Source organism: Labrus bergylta, chromosome 22 (genome assembly GCF_963930695.1).
Source record: "Labrus bergylta chromosome 22, fLabBer1.1, whole genome shotgun sequence".
In the NCBI taxonomy this organism is placed as follows: domain Eukaryota; kingdom Metazoa; phylum Chordata; class Actinopteri; order Labriformes; family Labridae; genus Labrus; species Labrus bergylta.
The window spans coordinates 4,039,248-4,053,129 of NC_089216.1; the positions used below are offsets into that span (position 1 = coordinate 4,039,248).

The 13,882-nt window shown below is 39.3% G+C and overlaps 2 protein-coding genes across 2 annotated transcripts; both read right to left on the bottom strand.

The window, feature by feature from the left end:
• Window positions 1-3,596: 3,596 nt before the first annotated feature.
• LOC110000269 (chymotrypsinogen B) lies at window positions 3,597-7,425 on the bottom strand. The gene is made up of 6 exons (XM_020655508.3): window positions 7,291-7,425; window positions 6,250-6,270; window positions 5,961-6,111; window positions 5,544-5,770; window positions 5,255-5,391; window positions 3,597-4,560 (listed from the first exon to the last, which is right to left on the bottom strand). Exons 1-6 carry the CDS (start codon window positions 7,346-7,348, stop codon window positions 4,150-4,152), a joined length of 1,005 nt encoding a protein of 334 aa, XP_020511164.2. The 5' UTR covers window positions 7,349-7,425; the 3' UTR covers window positions 3,597-4,149.
• Window positions 7,426-8,142: 717 nt separating this feature from the next.
• LOC136177552 (chymotrypsin-like protease CTRL-1) lies at window positions 8,143-13,008 on the bottom strand. The gene is made up of 6 exons (XM_065951011.1): window positions 12,886-13,008; window positions 11,237-11,257; window positions 10,923-11,058; window positions 9,825-10,069; window positions 9,598-9,734; window positions 8,143-9,363 (listed from the first exon to the last, which is right to left on the bottom strand). Exons 1-6 carry the CDS (start codon window positions 12,941-12,943, stop codon window positions 8,965-8,967), a joined length of 996 nt encoding a protein of 331 aa, XP_065807083.1. The 5' UTR covers window positions 12,944-13,008; the 3' UTR covers window positions 8,143-8,964.
• Between the last annotated feature and the right edge of the window lie 874 nt (window positions 13,009-13,882).

Here is a 13,882-nt window from a genome sequence, read left to right on the forward strand (position 1 = left end):
ACCTAAGTTCAGCTGAACCTACTGAAACCTAAGTGAGGTTTAAGTCCAGTATAAACACATTTTTCACTCATAGGCTAACCTGTCTGAGCTCAGTATTCATTTAAGTCTTAGACAAAATTTTACTGGTATTTTTGTCCTGAGTTGGCCCAATTTACAGTCAATTTATAGGAAAATATTTATTCTTATTCAGGCCATGGTATTGTCCAACATTCAATGGTGTTTAGTTCTGTTTCAGTCTCTAATGAAGTTGTGATTAAGCCAGGATCTGGTGTACTGTTTACCTGGGTTTCAGTCCATTGTGAACTGATATTTTAGCCATTGTTTGTTCCAATATTCAGGCACTTAAGTCCTGTTGCGACAAAAATCAATACCAAGTGAGGTTAGACATGTTTGAGACTAAAACAAACTGCTCTTTTGGCCTTGGTTTGGTTCAATATTTGGTCATGTTTTAATCTAGTTTTAGACCAATTCAAAATGGTCTTTAAGCCCTAGTTTGGTCAAATATTTGGGGATGTTTTAGTCCATTACTCACTTGCGTCATGGTTACAGAATGTATATCGATGTCTCTTACATATTTGATTTTCCTGTCCCCTTAGTAGCCTTGTTTTAACCGAAGTTAGGAGTCATATTTAGCAATGCTTCAGCCCTATTTTGGACATTTATTACATCTTAAACCAGAGTTTGGCCCAGTCTTTGTTGGTGTTTAAGGCTTGTTTTTGTTCAGTATTTATTTTAATTTAATTTTGAATCAGAATATGTGTATTTTGGTTATTCTTAAGCTTTGTAGAGATTTTTTTGTCCACTTTAAGTCTACTCTTGTATTTTAGCTTTAGCTTTGCCAGTATGTCCTTGGGTTTTGCCCTTATGTGTTTATCAAGTACTGTCTCCTGTTACGCTCTGAGTCGTCAAAGAGATTGTCTTTTCAGTCCTGTTTGAGGCCAATGTGTACCTACCTCTTGTTTGGTTTCATATTCTCTGTTGTTTTAGGCTTTGTGTGCACTGAGCCACCTCATCTTTATGTGATGTGTGTGTCTTAACTGACTGCATTAAAGACTGCAGTGATTTTCTGCCACTCAGAAGAACTTCTTTTAGGGCCTTGAGAAGACATTTCTTCTCCAGCCTAAACTTTTCCATTAAAGGTTTATTCTCCACACGCCATTGATCCTGACAGCCTGCCTTGAAAGATATAGGCAGAGCAACAAGGATAATGCTGCACAGGTTAATTGTGTGGGTATTAGGGATGGACAGTATGTCAATATTCACAGACATTTGTGAAATTTGTTCATAGACAAATTGAAGTGTAAAGTTGAGTTTTGTGAAAGCAAAACTCTCACACAACTTTATCTATTCGGTCAATTCGGTTTAAAGGCTTTAATGGTTGGAAAGTTACACAAGAAACATCTTGCTAAAGCGTTAAACCTCACATATCCTATTTTAAATGATTCCCTGAGCTCCCCAAAACATGTCTTTGAAGTTTCTTGCTCTAAATCCACTCTGATCCTGTATTTGATCATGCCTACCCCTCTATTTCAGCCCTGCTCAGAACGGGCTGTTTCTGTGTCTGTACCTTTAAATGTAAATGAGCTGTGTCTGACCACACCCCCCTCTCCCTCCTATTGTTTACAGTGAGAAGGCAGACTCAGAGGGCAGAACAAACAGCTAGCTGTGGGTGTGTCATCTACCTGGGGGAGGGGCTACTGCCCTTTGTGATGTCATGAAGGGAAAATCTCCAAATGGCCTGTTTGAGCCCACATTTTCTGAAGAGTGGAGCAGGCAAGAAGCTTATTCACCAATAAGCTTCTACCTTCAGAGTTTTCAGGATGACTATGTACATTTTTCCTTATGGACGCCAACATAACCACGTTTTTTTCTTCTTTTTTTCCTCTTCAGATTTTCCGTTTCTCTTTTTATAATGAGCTTTTCTTCTCTGACTGCCTAATGGGGCCACACTTTTCTTTTCTTGCCTCTTCATGACTCTCATCTTTACACTAACGTGATGAAAAGAAAACCTTCAACAAGTTTAATTGCGCTCCATCTTACTCTTTGATTTTCAAAAGAGACCCAAATGAGAAGAATTATGTGAGAAGGCATTAAAAGGGGCCCTCAGAGGTAATGAAAATGGACTGACAGAAAGATGCTCATCAAAATGAAAGGTTTTGCTCTCTTGAAAAGAGGCAAAATGGGAGAGATACACAAAAACTACAACAGGGAAAGAAATCAACTATATTTTCTCACAAGTCTGATTTGTTTTCTGTCATTTTTCTCTCTGAGCTTCAGTGTGTGAAAGCACACCAACACACCACTGAGACCAAAACAAGAACGCATCATCACAGCCACCGAATAACAATGAGACTGTTCCTGTTGCTTCGGGCTGCTTTCTAGTTAGCTTTCCGATCAGCCACGCAGAACATATTGGAGTGCGGGTTTTGTCACAAATTATCTACCGGTGCCTGCTGGGGACAGTTGCTGCGTTCATATGTGAACCCATGAGAATTCAAATTAAAAATTGTGAAAAGAAATGAAATCTTAAGTACATTTGGCCCAATTAGGTTTCCTTTCCAGGGGAAGTTTGTGAACCGCAAAGGGCATCTAAGGACAAAACTGCATGCCTGCACACATTATCAAGATGGGGGAGGGGGGGGGGGGTTAACACACACAGACATGAATACACAACAAAATAGCACTCAAACACACTTGGAAACAGTGCATGTAATTTTTCGCCTGATTGATCCTGCAGGCCAGGGGAGATGAGTTCCACTCCCCTGCAAGGATAATACAAAAATATGTGTGTGTTTGTGTGTGTGTGTGTGTGTGTGTGTGTGTGTGTGTGTGTGTGTGTGTGTGTGTGACCATATGTAACATATGTAATCCTCTGGGCAGCATCATGGGATATGACAGAGCAGGAGAATAAACCACAGCTCCCACTGTTTCGGGTTCAGACACCAAGGGAGTTTTTAATAGACATTTCGGTTTTGTACCAAGGCATCAAATATTTTCCAAAACGGCTGAACATGTTTTAGCCCCACATTTTTTTTTTTTTTTAAGGGTTTTATTTCTGAGCTTTTTATTCAGAGAACAAGCGATGGATAGAGGCAGGCATCGGGGGGAGAGAGAGAGTGGGGATTGACATGCTGGACAGAAGCCACCGGTTGCAATCTAATCCAGGCCCGCCCAACCCGGGGCGCTTGGCGGGCTATAGCCAGAATAAATACTTGAATGAATATAGTTTGTACCACCACCACATAATGTGATAGAGTTGATTACACCGAAAATACTTTTTGAGAATAGCAACATATAAATCTTAGCCTAATTCTTTCGGACTCAAAAAAATGTATGTACAAAGACACAATTGAAAGGCACAAATTGCTCTAGCACACTATCTAAATTGCCAAATTACATTAGTTGGCAATATTTTGGTACAGAATCATTTCCAGTAAATCATAGTTTGCAACTTGGGGTGGCACCTGGGTTGGCGAATCAGATTTAAAGGTGGGCTCATGCCAAATATACAAAGTCTTCAAAAAGGCTTTTTAAGAATTGTGTGTGTGAAATAGCAAGAGTTTCCCCCTACTGTTAGAAAATCCAAAACAAACAGATGACAGATTGAACATGAGTTCTGAATTTATTGGAAGACACTTAAAATAAATGTTCCATATAATATGTAGAACGTGTAAATAGGACATTACAGCTTACATGTTAGCCTCAACATCAAAATAATCTACTATTTCATTATTGATAGCTATCCCCAAAAGACAAAATCTTTGTTATCATCGTAAAACATATTTTGTCATCAACATCCCTTCACCAAAAAAACACAAATTATAATGTAGGCGTATGAGGAGTACCTATGTTTGTATTTAAAACCCAAATGTATGATCATGTCTGAAAATAAAACAGATTATAGACTTTGAGAAATCTAACTTAAACAGTGACCCAACACTGCATCTCCAGGACCTCTAACCTCAGAGGGATGGCATGACTTCATCATGTTAAGTTCCTCTCTAATTTAAGATCAATTACTTACAAAATCCCATTCCATATTGATTTAGCTATCCTTAACATGAAAAGAAAGCACTCAAGGAAACCTAGTGAACAGGGTTAGACATTTGGGCTAAGAAGTTTAATGCTCTACCACTTTCATTTGATCCATCACCAGTTCATACTGTAGAACGACAGAACAAGAATACAGAGTAAGATGAATGGAGAAGATTGCATTGCGACACCATTTGCAAATACACTCTCAAAATCCTCCCTGCAATCATCTGACCATGAATTTAAACACAGGGAGGGATCTGGGGTTTGGGGATTGGGGTGTTTGGTGGGGTAGGGGGTTGTTGAACATTCAAACTCGCTGTCAGTGTCACTTCCAAAGAGCACAAAAGGAGTAAAGTTTATTTGGTCTATGCCAGTGACGTGGCCAATCCAGTCTGCATGACTGGTCACGTTGGTGTATCCTCTGAGACTTCTGGTGGGGGGGCAGGTTGGATCCACATTCACAACTCCAATAATGCTCCAGTACTGTCCATCAGACTTGGCCATCAGTGCCCCCCCTACATTGCCCTGGTGAACAAAATAAATTAAATTATTTGAGATAGCATAGGACGCATGTATACAGGAGAACTTAACACAGTAGTAGCCATCCTGCTGAGGCAATAACTCCACATAGCTTTTTGGTAACTTCAAAAGTTTGACCCCTTTGGACATAACTGTCACACATAACCGGATTGATCTAGAATAAAGTATTAATTGGTACAATACTGGATTCACCGGGTTAATGTAAGATAGTGGTAATATAAATGAGCTAAACTAGAATTAGCAAAAATAGCACAAACAAAGTTTGATTAAAGTAAGGTAAACTTATGGTAACATTACTGGATTAAACTATGGGAAGCTAATGCTAAGATAACTATATTACCCTCAAGTAATGGGCACATATGCTAACCTCACTAGATAAAACGTACGTGACGGGAGCTAATATGTAAAAAGATGGATAAAACTGGAGTCAGGAGGGCTTTTGCTAACATAGCTGGATTAAATAAGAATTAGGTAGACTTGGTGTGACATAATTGGAAATAGAACATGGTAAAATAGTGAAAACTGAGCTGGATAATCTAGAGTCAGGTAGGCTTTTGCTAACGTAATTGGATAAAACTAGAACAAGTTTTGATAACACTAGAAGAACTAGACAAATCCAGAATCAGAGTAACAAGCCATTACATTACAAATACAAAACCATGCAACAAGTTGTGGTTACCAGACAGTTGTCCATCCTTTCCATATGTTCTTCTTTATATCCAGCACAGACCATATCCATTGGACGTTTACGAAGGAAGCAGTCACACTCATTGTTTCCAACAAAGGGTACTTGCTCCCTGGCATGATCAGGGTAACCTAATGAGAGATAATTCAAAGGCAATATTCATATTGGGGTGCAAAACACCAAAAAAGAAAAAAGTGTACTTTAAGTAATTATTCGTGCAGTGTTAGCAGAACGTGTGTGTGCATAGAAAGCCTCTCTTTATTTGTGTACATTGTGATCTTACCGGTAGTGACCCAGCTGTCCAGCGTAGAGTCAAACTGGCTAGATGGTGAGGCAATGCAGATTGGATATATGGTGTCTGTGAAATTCACAGGGTGTGACAGCTGCAGAAGACATATGCCTTCCCTGGTTATCTTTGAACGCAAATCGCATGTTACGTTTGCAACGCTTTTCGAGTCCTCATAATGGTCCGTGGTCTCGTTCTTGCGTCCCAGAAAAACATGTTCAGGTCTTGAAGGGAAAAAAAAGAAGATAAGAAGTTCATGTTTAATTGTTAAGCATCCAAAATAGCAAGGCCAATATAGCAAGTTTGATTGATTACAACTTGATATATTGACATCAATATCAGGTCAGGTTTGACTCCCAGTCTTGACCCCATTGGTTTAAACATTTAAGAAGCAAAACTTCAATCGTCCCTCACCTAAATCCGCAGTTGCCGTCTGTCAGCACAAAATAGGGGGAGATAAGGTTCCCCAAGCATCGATCCTTCTCCATTTGAATAACAACCTGCCAAGGCAAATGGTCATCAAGGTCTTGGCCAGGTAGCTCTTGCCCGCATGATGGATGTGAGCCTGGTAAAAACACAACATGGTGACTGTTGTGTTAAGGTGAACTTATTACAGGTTGGAGTTAAACGATGGAATTATGGAGATAAAACAATGGCTTTTGATGTCTATTGTTAATTAGAAATGTGAATATTGGATGTTTACCTGGGTCATCGGCGTGACACCCTGAGATTGAGAACACAGAAAGAAATTTGTCAGGGGCGAGGCAGATGATGACTTGCATATTTCAGTGAATTCATACCAAAGAGAGACAAAAGTAGGCAGAAATCTCCAAACCAAAAATAGTTCAAAATGAGATAAAATGAGCATCTTTTTGACAATAATTGTTGAAATTAAATACAAAGATTAAATAGAATACATTACATGGCATAATAAACTATACACCAACTTAATGAAAATATGCATTACATAAAGAATACAGAATGCATTGAACAATATTAGCTCTCTTTCACTTTGTGAGATTGGAGACATAGAAAAATCAGAGGTTGAAATCAAAAAAGTGGACTTTCAAGGGCCATTGCACGCCCTTTTCCAAACCTTTGTTTTGTTTGTTTTTTAAGCTTTTACATCTACTAGTACTCGAATTCTTTGCATTAAAGGTAGGACATATTTTCACTTTATATTGAAGGGTACTATTAAACCCCGGCTAAGAGTTGATATTTGATTTTATTTATTGTCATTTTTAGTTTCCCAGCTTTCCCCCCTCTAGCAGCAACCTCGAAAAAGGCGTTTTGATGCAGAAAATATCTTCATTGTTGAATTAACGCCAATGATAAATCAGTTCAAGAACTCCATTCATGTTAAAACTGTTGCAATTTGGATGCTACAGCAATCCTTCAACAGTAACCCGTTAGAAAATGTTAATAAGAGATGCTTATTTTGGATGATTTTCCATTTTGGGTTCCCATACTACCCTCCCATAAAGCAACCGGTAAAAAAAAAGGTTTTTGAGACAAACTGTAGAATCACAAACGGTTGGTAAATTGCACTGAAATCGAATCTGTTTCAGGTTTTTGGAAAAAGTAAAAAAAGCATCTTCGAAAGAGCTACTTTTTGTACCTTTTTTTCTTGAGCAGTTTTCAACCCAAGAGCCCTACAGTCAACTTTAATCTGATATCAGCAAAGGAAACACTCAAAACATTGATTACATTGTCAAGTAAAAAATCCTCAAACTGTCTTTCTTACCATTTGATGTGAGAAGGATCATCACAGTTACACCACTCAGGAGCTTGTAGAGAGCCATTTTTCCACCTGTTCCTCCTTCACATTCTCCTTAATTTATATACCTTTGCCTAAAACTGAGCTCCACCTACACTGTCATACCTAACAACATACCAACAGTTCAATCTTCCCTTCATCAATCTCTGCACACAAGATCATGTGGAACATGTTTTTCTTGATGCCTGAGTGTTTTGTGTTCCAGCTCCCAGCTAGTTATGTTAAACTATTTACAAATAAGGAATGCAATACCTAAGTAATGTGAGAGTTTAAATTTCCCTTCAAGGACCTTAAACATGATGCGTTCAGTGTCGGAATCTTTCCCCTGCACATGTCCCCTATTACCTCTGAAGGAAAGCAGAAACTTCTTTTTCAGTTTCGCTTCAGTCTTGCTAACAGTAGCAGGCTTTTGCAACTTCAGTAGAGTTTATTTTTCATTTAAGTTACTGGAGTGTCAGTCTAACTTTTGTCAACAGGAACCATCCAAGCAAGTGAAAAACAAGATGTTCCTGTGAATACCAAACATCAGTTTACGATCTTGCGCTGTCTGTCATCTACCTCAGAGTTATAGATTACATCACACACATGAAGAGGTTGCCCATCAGGTGACAACAGCCACTAATAGTAGGAGTCATTACAGAACAAAGGATGCAGAGTTTGCGTCATATTGGGATTAACATAATGGTGCAGACTGACCCAGTGCAAAACAACGGTAAGTTTGCATCCATGTTGTGCACAGTTCTTTCTATAGATGACAAGACTCCAGCCCCCCCCTCCCCCTTCCCCCCCTAGCCCCTACCAAGTTGAACAAACACAAGATTTTGAACATGAAATTTCAAATTTATTAGGTGTCCAGAAACACTTGAAATACATGTTACTCCATGTCTAAAAATCGGTAAAAAGTAAAATTGTGTCTAACATGTAGCCTCAATGTCATACGGCCAAAGTGACTACAACTACAGCATTGCCTGTTTTCCCCTAAAAAGCTGAAAAAAAACATCTTAATCGTGTGATATAATCATACATTTTATCTTGTAAACAACATCCAGCCACCTAAAGAATACAAAATGTTATTCAAGATATATGAGGGATTACTAGGTTATATCAAATTTAGCTGGAAAATAATCAGCCAAATGATTTAGTCAAGCGAAGGCCTTGAACCAAAAGTGCTTTACAGCAGACATTGATAAGACACACTAATGTAAGATCAATGGTAATGGATGAGATAAACCAAAATGAATCAAATATAAATCAAATAACTTTGAGAAATCAACAAAAATTTGAACAACCCATCACCAATCTGCAGTGCTTTAACTTCTCTCTAACCTTTCAGGCATGACATCGCATTTTGGTTTCAGTACATGTGCCAAATGACACATTTCGTGCCACACCCTGGTGAAACATGCTTGGAACTTTCCACTTAAGATGGCACGATTGTTCTGGATTCTGGAGATCTATTATAAAGAAAAAATCCAATCTACATTTGCACATTTAGCATATCGATAATTCCTTTGATTCAGTTTGATTTGATTTGTAATTTAGTTCCCCTATTTCCTGCATACAAAGAAGAATTTTTATAACACCAGTGATTGAGACACTTTGGACGAAGTAGCTGATTGTTCCACGCTTTCATTTGATCCATCACCATTTAGTGCCATAAATCGAAAGAATGAGAACAGAAAGTAAGAGGAAGGGGGAAAAGCGCATCACGTTTACACCACCAAATATACTGTCCTTGTCAAAATCTTCTAATTGACAACCTTGGGGACAATGGGGAAGGGGTCTGGGTGGCATGAAAGATTTTGGGTGACCGGGTGCTGGACAGATAAAGCGGCTGTCAGGGTCCGTTCCTGCGCATTGGATGGGAGCAAAGCCTGGTGGATTGCTAGCGGTGGCGTTTGTGAGAAAATCTGCACACGGGGCCACATTGCTGTAACTTTTAAGACTCTTGAGTGGAAGACAGTTTGGCTCCAAACTCACAACTCCAATCATGGTCCAGTAGCCTTTGAAATCAACCACCAGTGCTCCACCTAAATTATCCTGTGGACAGACATGCATGACAATTATGTAGATAGCATAGGAAAGCAGTAAAGAGGAATACCTATCACAGAAGCATCCATATGCAACATAAGCCACCAAGTGGTCCAGTTTGGTTCGGTACAGTTTGTTACGGTAAACCGGTAAAAGATTGTGAAGGAGGTAAAATAATCCTAATGGGGTTGGGGGAGGGTAACAAGGCATCTCATCACAAATATACTAAAAAGTTATAGTTACCAGGCTACTATCCATCATTGGAAAATGCTCTTCAGTATCTCCCGCACAGATCATGTGCTCTTTGAGTTTGGGATGGGAGCATTTACACTCATTGTAGCCGACTACCGAGACTTTCACCAGGGCTTCAAGATGTGAACCTAATCAGAGATAATTCAAAGTTAAAATGGGGTTGCCAAAAAAACAAATCAAAAAGATAAAAGTAATCAATGTATACCCTGTGATCTTACCGGTTGCAACCCAACTCTCTGTCCCACTGTGGATAGTGCTGTCCCCTGCAGCGACGCAGACTGGAAATATGAAGTCTGTAAAATTCACAGGGTGCGACAGCTCCAGAAGACACATGCGATCTTTGGTCAACAGTGAGTTGGGTGTAGGATTATTGCATTGGACGTGTACCACTTCCCTTGATTCTTCCAAGTCAGGATCCGGTATTTCCATGCGTCCAAGCGAAACTATTGTGTGATATTCAGGTCTTTAAGGAAAAGGAAGTTTATGTTTAGCTAGTCAGCATGCAAAAAAACCAAAAACAGCTCTACAAAGAAGTAGGTTGAGATAATACGTCACTTCCGACCTAAACAAGTGATTATGTTGACATTTGAAGAGAAAGGATGCAGGGTATGCATCGAGGTGCGAAATAAAATTGAGATGTTGGATGCTAAGTGCTAAGGCTAACTCTTTCATTCAGTAGAATGCCAAATGGAGCAGCAATAAATTCAGTCAATCTCACAGATTAGTGGAGTAGATCCTGAAGTATGTACTAAGAAAAAAAATAGACTTTTAATCATGAATCCAGAATTGAAAATAGATTCTCAATCTAACTGTGACCCCAAGAATCGAAATCTTATTGTGAGACACCTAAAGATTCCCAGCCCTAGATGCATTTCAACAACAAATACTTGAAGACACATTATCATGTTCTTAATAAAAAAAACAGAGGTGGAAGTTGCAACTCTACTGGTGATTTAAACATTGGGGGTTTGAACGGCTTCAACTAGATACATTTACAAAAAATGGCTGCAACTAAAAATCTTCTTTTGTCAAATACTTATGCAGATTATTTGTATTAACCATAATCAATCTTAGTTTAATTTATCAAATGTCAAGTCAAGTCATCTACAAAACCCAAAGACTTTACTACATTTTCATTTTAACAAACAACAGTGCAACAGTGATATTCCTACCACAGATCCACAGAAATGTAAAACACAAGTGACTACAGGTTTTATTGTGTTCCTGTCTTTAGACCATGTTGTATATCCCCATCATATCTTGTTACAAACAGGGAGACGAAAAGTTTAAGAAACAAAACTTCAAAAGTCCCTCACCCGAATCCGCAGTGACCGTCAGTGAGCACATGTTGGTTGGTAATGAGGGATCCTAAACAATTGATAACCCCATTGATGGTGATAATGGCCTGCCAAGGCAGATGTTCTGGATGACCTTCGGGCCTTATGCCACATGCTGCAGAGAGGAGATTTAAGCATGGAGAAAATTCAACAGGTGATTCAAACATTAAAGTAAAGCATTTATTTCAGGGCCGAATAATAGAGACAGAGCAATTCATTACTGCTGTTCTGTGCTTAATAAATCTGAAAGTAGGGAGCAAAATAGGGGGAACATTTTAACTTTGGTTTCTTACCTGGCATAACTGCGTAACACCCTGAGATTGAGAATACAGAAGAAAAAAAACAGTTAATCACAGCTCATCAGGGTGAGGCAGACAAAGACAAAAAGAGACAGAAGTTGACAGAAATCTCAAAAAAACACTTTCTTTTAAACAGCCGGCAGAATTTTCAATTAATTTAACGTTTTTTTTAATCATTGTGTCTCCTTGTGAAAATTAGCAAATTTCAAATGGTTGATTGTGCAACAAAATCTGTTCTATTGCCAAAATGAAAGAAATGAATGTTTCTTGTCCACTTATGAAAATGATTTGTCCGTATGGGACTTGGGTTGGGAACTGGAGGGTGGCCAGTTGAAGTCCCGATGTGGATCATAATATGGAAGTAGGTCTGGTAGCTTGAGAGGTACAAGGGCACTTCCTAAGTACTGCTGACATGCCCTTGAGCAAGGCTCAGAGTCCCCAACTGCTGTGGTGCGCTCTCTGCATAAAAGTGTGTAGCAGCCCCACTCTGTCCAATGGTCCTGTTTCGGGCCGATTTGTGTGAGGAGCATGTCTCTAAATAACAGTGTAAAACACTGAATTAAACACCTGTTGTATTAATAATTATAATAATTAACATACCGTATTTATCGGTATAGGCCTACGGCACTTTTCAAAACAAAGTGTTTCTCAAGGGCGAACTATGTACAGTATGATTCAACATTAAAATCAAGCAATATTATCAACATTTTTAAATAACAGAGAAAATACAGGCCACATCTTTAACTAAACTAAACTAAAGCTCGTCAAACTTCTCCTCCGATGTCTCCTATTCCTCACACACGTCCTCCCCCCCGCTGTGTTCGCTCTCACTGTCATCGCTCCCCTGCTCCTCCCAGAGCGCGTCATGTGTGTTGACATTTAAAGGGACAGGCGAACAATTAGAGCTGCGCTCTGAATACTAGACCCGAATATAAGACGACCCAACTTTTTCGGATCTATTTCGATGGGGAAAAATGCCGTCTTATATTCGGACCAATACGGTATAAAGATGACATGCTTTCACATTGATCCTGAAACACTTTTGTCGCAGACTTTCACTAAAACCCAGTCAACTTTATTGCATTTAGTTTCCAAAGCTACAGCATTAAATTAATACCTCACACCAATAACTTTTCTCAATTTTAAATGGAAAAGGACAATGTCCACTGAATTATATTTTTTATGCCTTCATTTAGTATAGGATAGTGGATAGAAATAGGGATCTGGAAGAGAGAGGTTGGAATGATAGGTGGGAAAGGGGTCACATGTTGGATTGGAACCCGTGCCTTCTGCTAGGAGGAAAACAGCCTCAGTACAAGGGGCATATGCACTAACCACAGGGCCACCTGCAGCCCAAAACACTACAAAAAATGTTTCCATCACTAAGTAAACATCACAGAGCGAGCAATTGGTACATCGCATCCAGATCAAACTAGTTGCGGGTTGGATGTTGAGTAGGTCCTTCAAGATAACCTGCTAGAAAAATGTTGAGGGGAAAAAGAGGCATCTTGTACAAGTAGATCTACTTTTGTTCTTTTACTTGAGCAGTTTTCAACCCAAGTGCCCTTACATCAACCTTAAGTCTGATATCAGCAAACTATAAAACGCTATATAGTCAAGGAAAATCAAACAGTCTTTCTTACCATCTGGTGTGAGAAGGATCATCACTGTTACCCCGCACAGGAAGTTGTAGAGAGCCATTTTTTTAATGCGTCTCTTCAAATGTTCTCCTCCATTTATATATCTTTTACCCTATACTGAACGCCTCCTTAAGTGTCCCACCTTCCAATTGACCTACATAACTTGTATTCATTACATTCAACCTTTCAATCATTCTATATATAATTAGGTTTATCAAAAAGCAATCGGGTCGAACATGTTTTTCTTCATGCCTGTTTGTTTATTTGCAGCTTATATGTTCCAAAGTTTCAAGCCAAAGATGTTCAAGCATGGTATGTACTAATCAGGAATGCAGGACCTAAACATTGCGTCAATCAATCAATCATCATTTGTATAGCGCCAACTCATAACAGATAACATAAGTTATCTCAGGACAAAAGAGCAACTCACCTTACTCTTTAATGCAGTCTCCATCATCCTGATATTCACTCACCACGTTTCTGAAGGTGGTTGTGTTGCAAGCAGAGTTTGACTTACTAAACCTAGAAGTTTCAAGTAAAGTGGTAACTTTGCATCCATATACACAATGCTATGTGTGAGATGGTGTAATCATGACCCACTCTGGAGGTCACAACGAAGCCAGACACCGTGTTGAATGTTTAAACCATTCTTTACTCAAACCAATACATCGAACAGTTTTTGATGAAACCAAATTAGGTCAATTTAAATAGTTTAAGAGTTAAGTATCCCGGGGTCTTGTTCACGAGTAAGCATAGGTAGGGCCACGAGATTGACAGACGGATTGGCTACGCGTCAGCAGTAATGCAGGCGTTGTGCCGGACCATTGTGGAGAAGAGGGAGCTGAGCCTGAAGGCAAAGCTCTCAATTTACCGGTCGATCTTCATTCCAACCCTCACCTATGGTCATGAGCTGTGGGTAGTGACCGAAAGAATAAGAGCTTGGATATAAGCGGCCGAAATGGGTGGCTGGGGGCATTAGGATGCCTCCTGGATGCCTCCC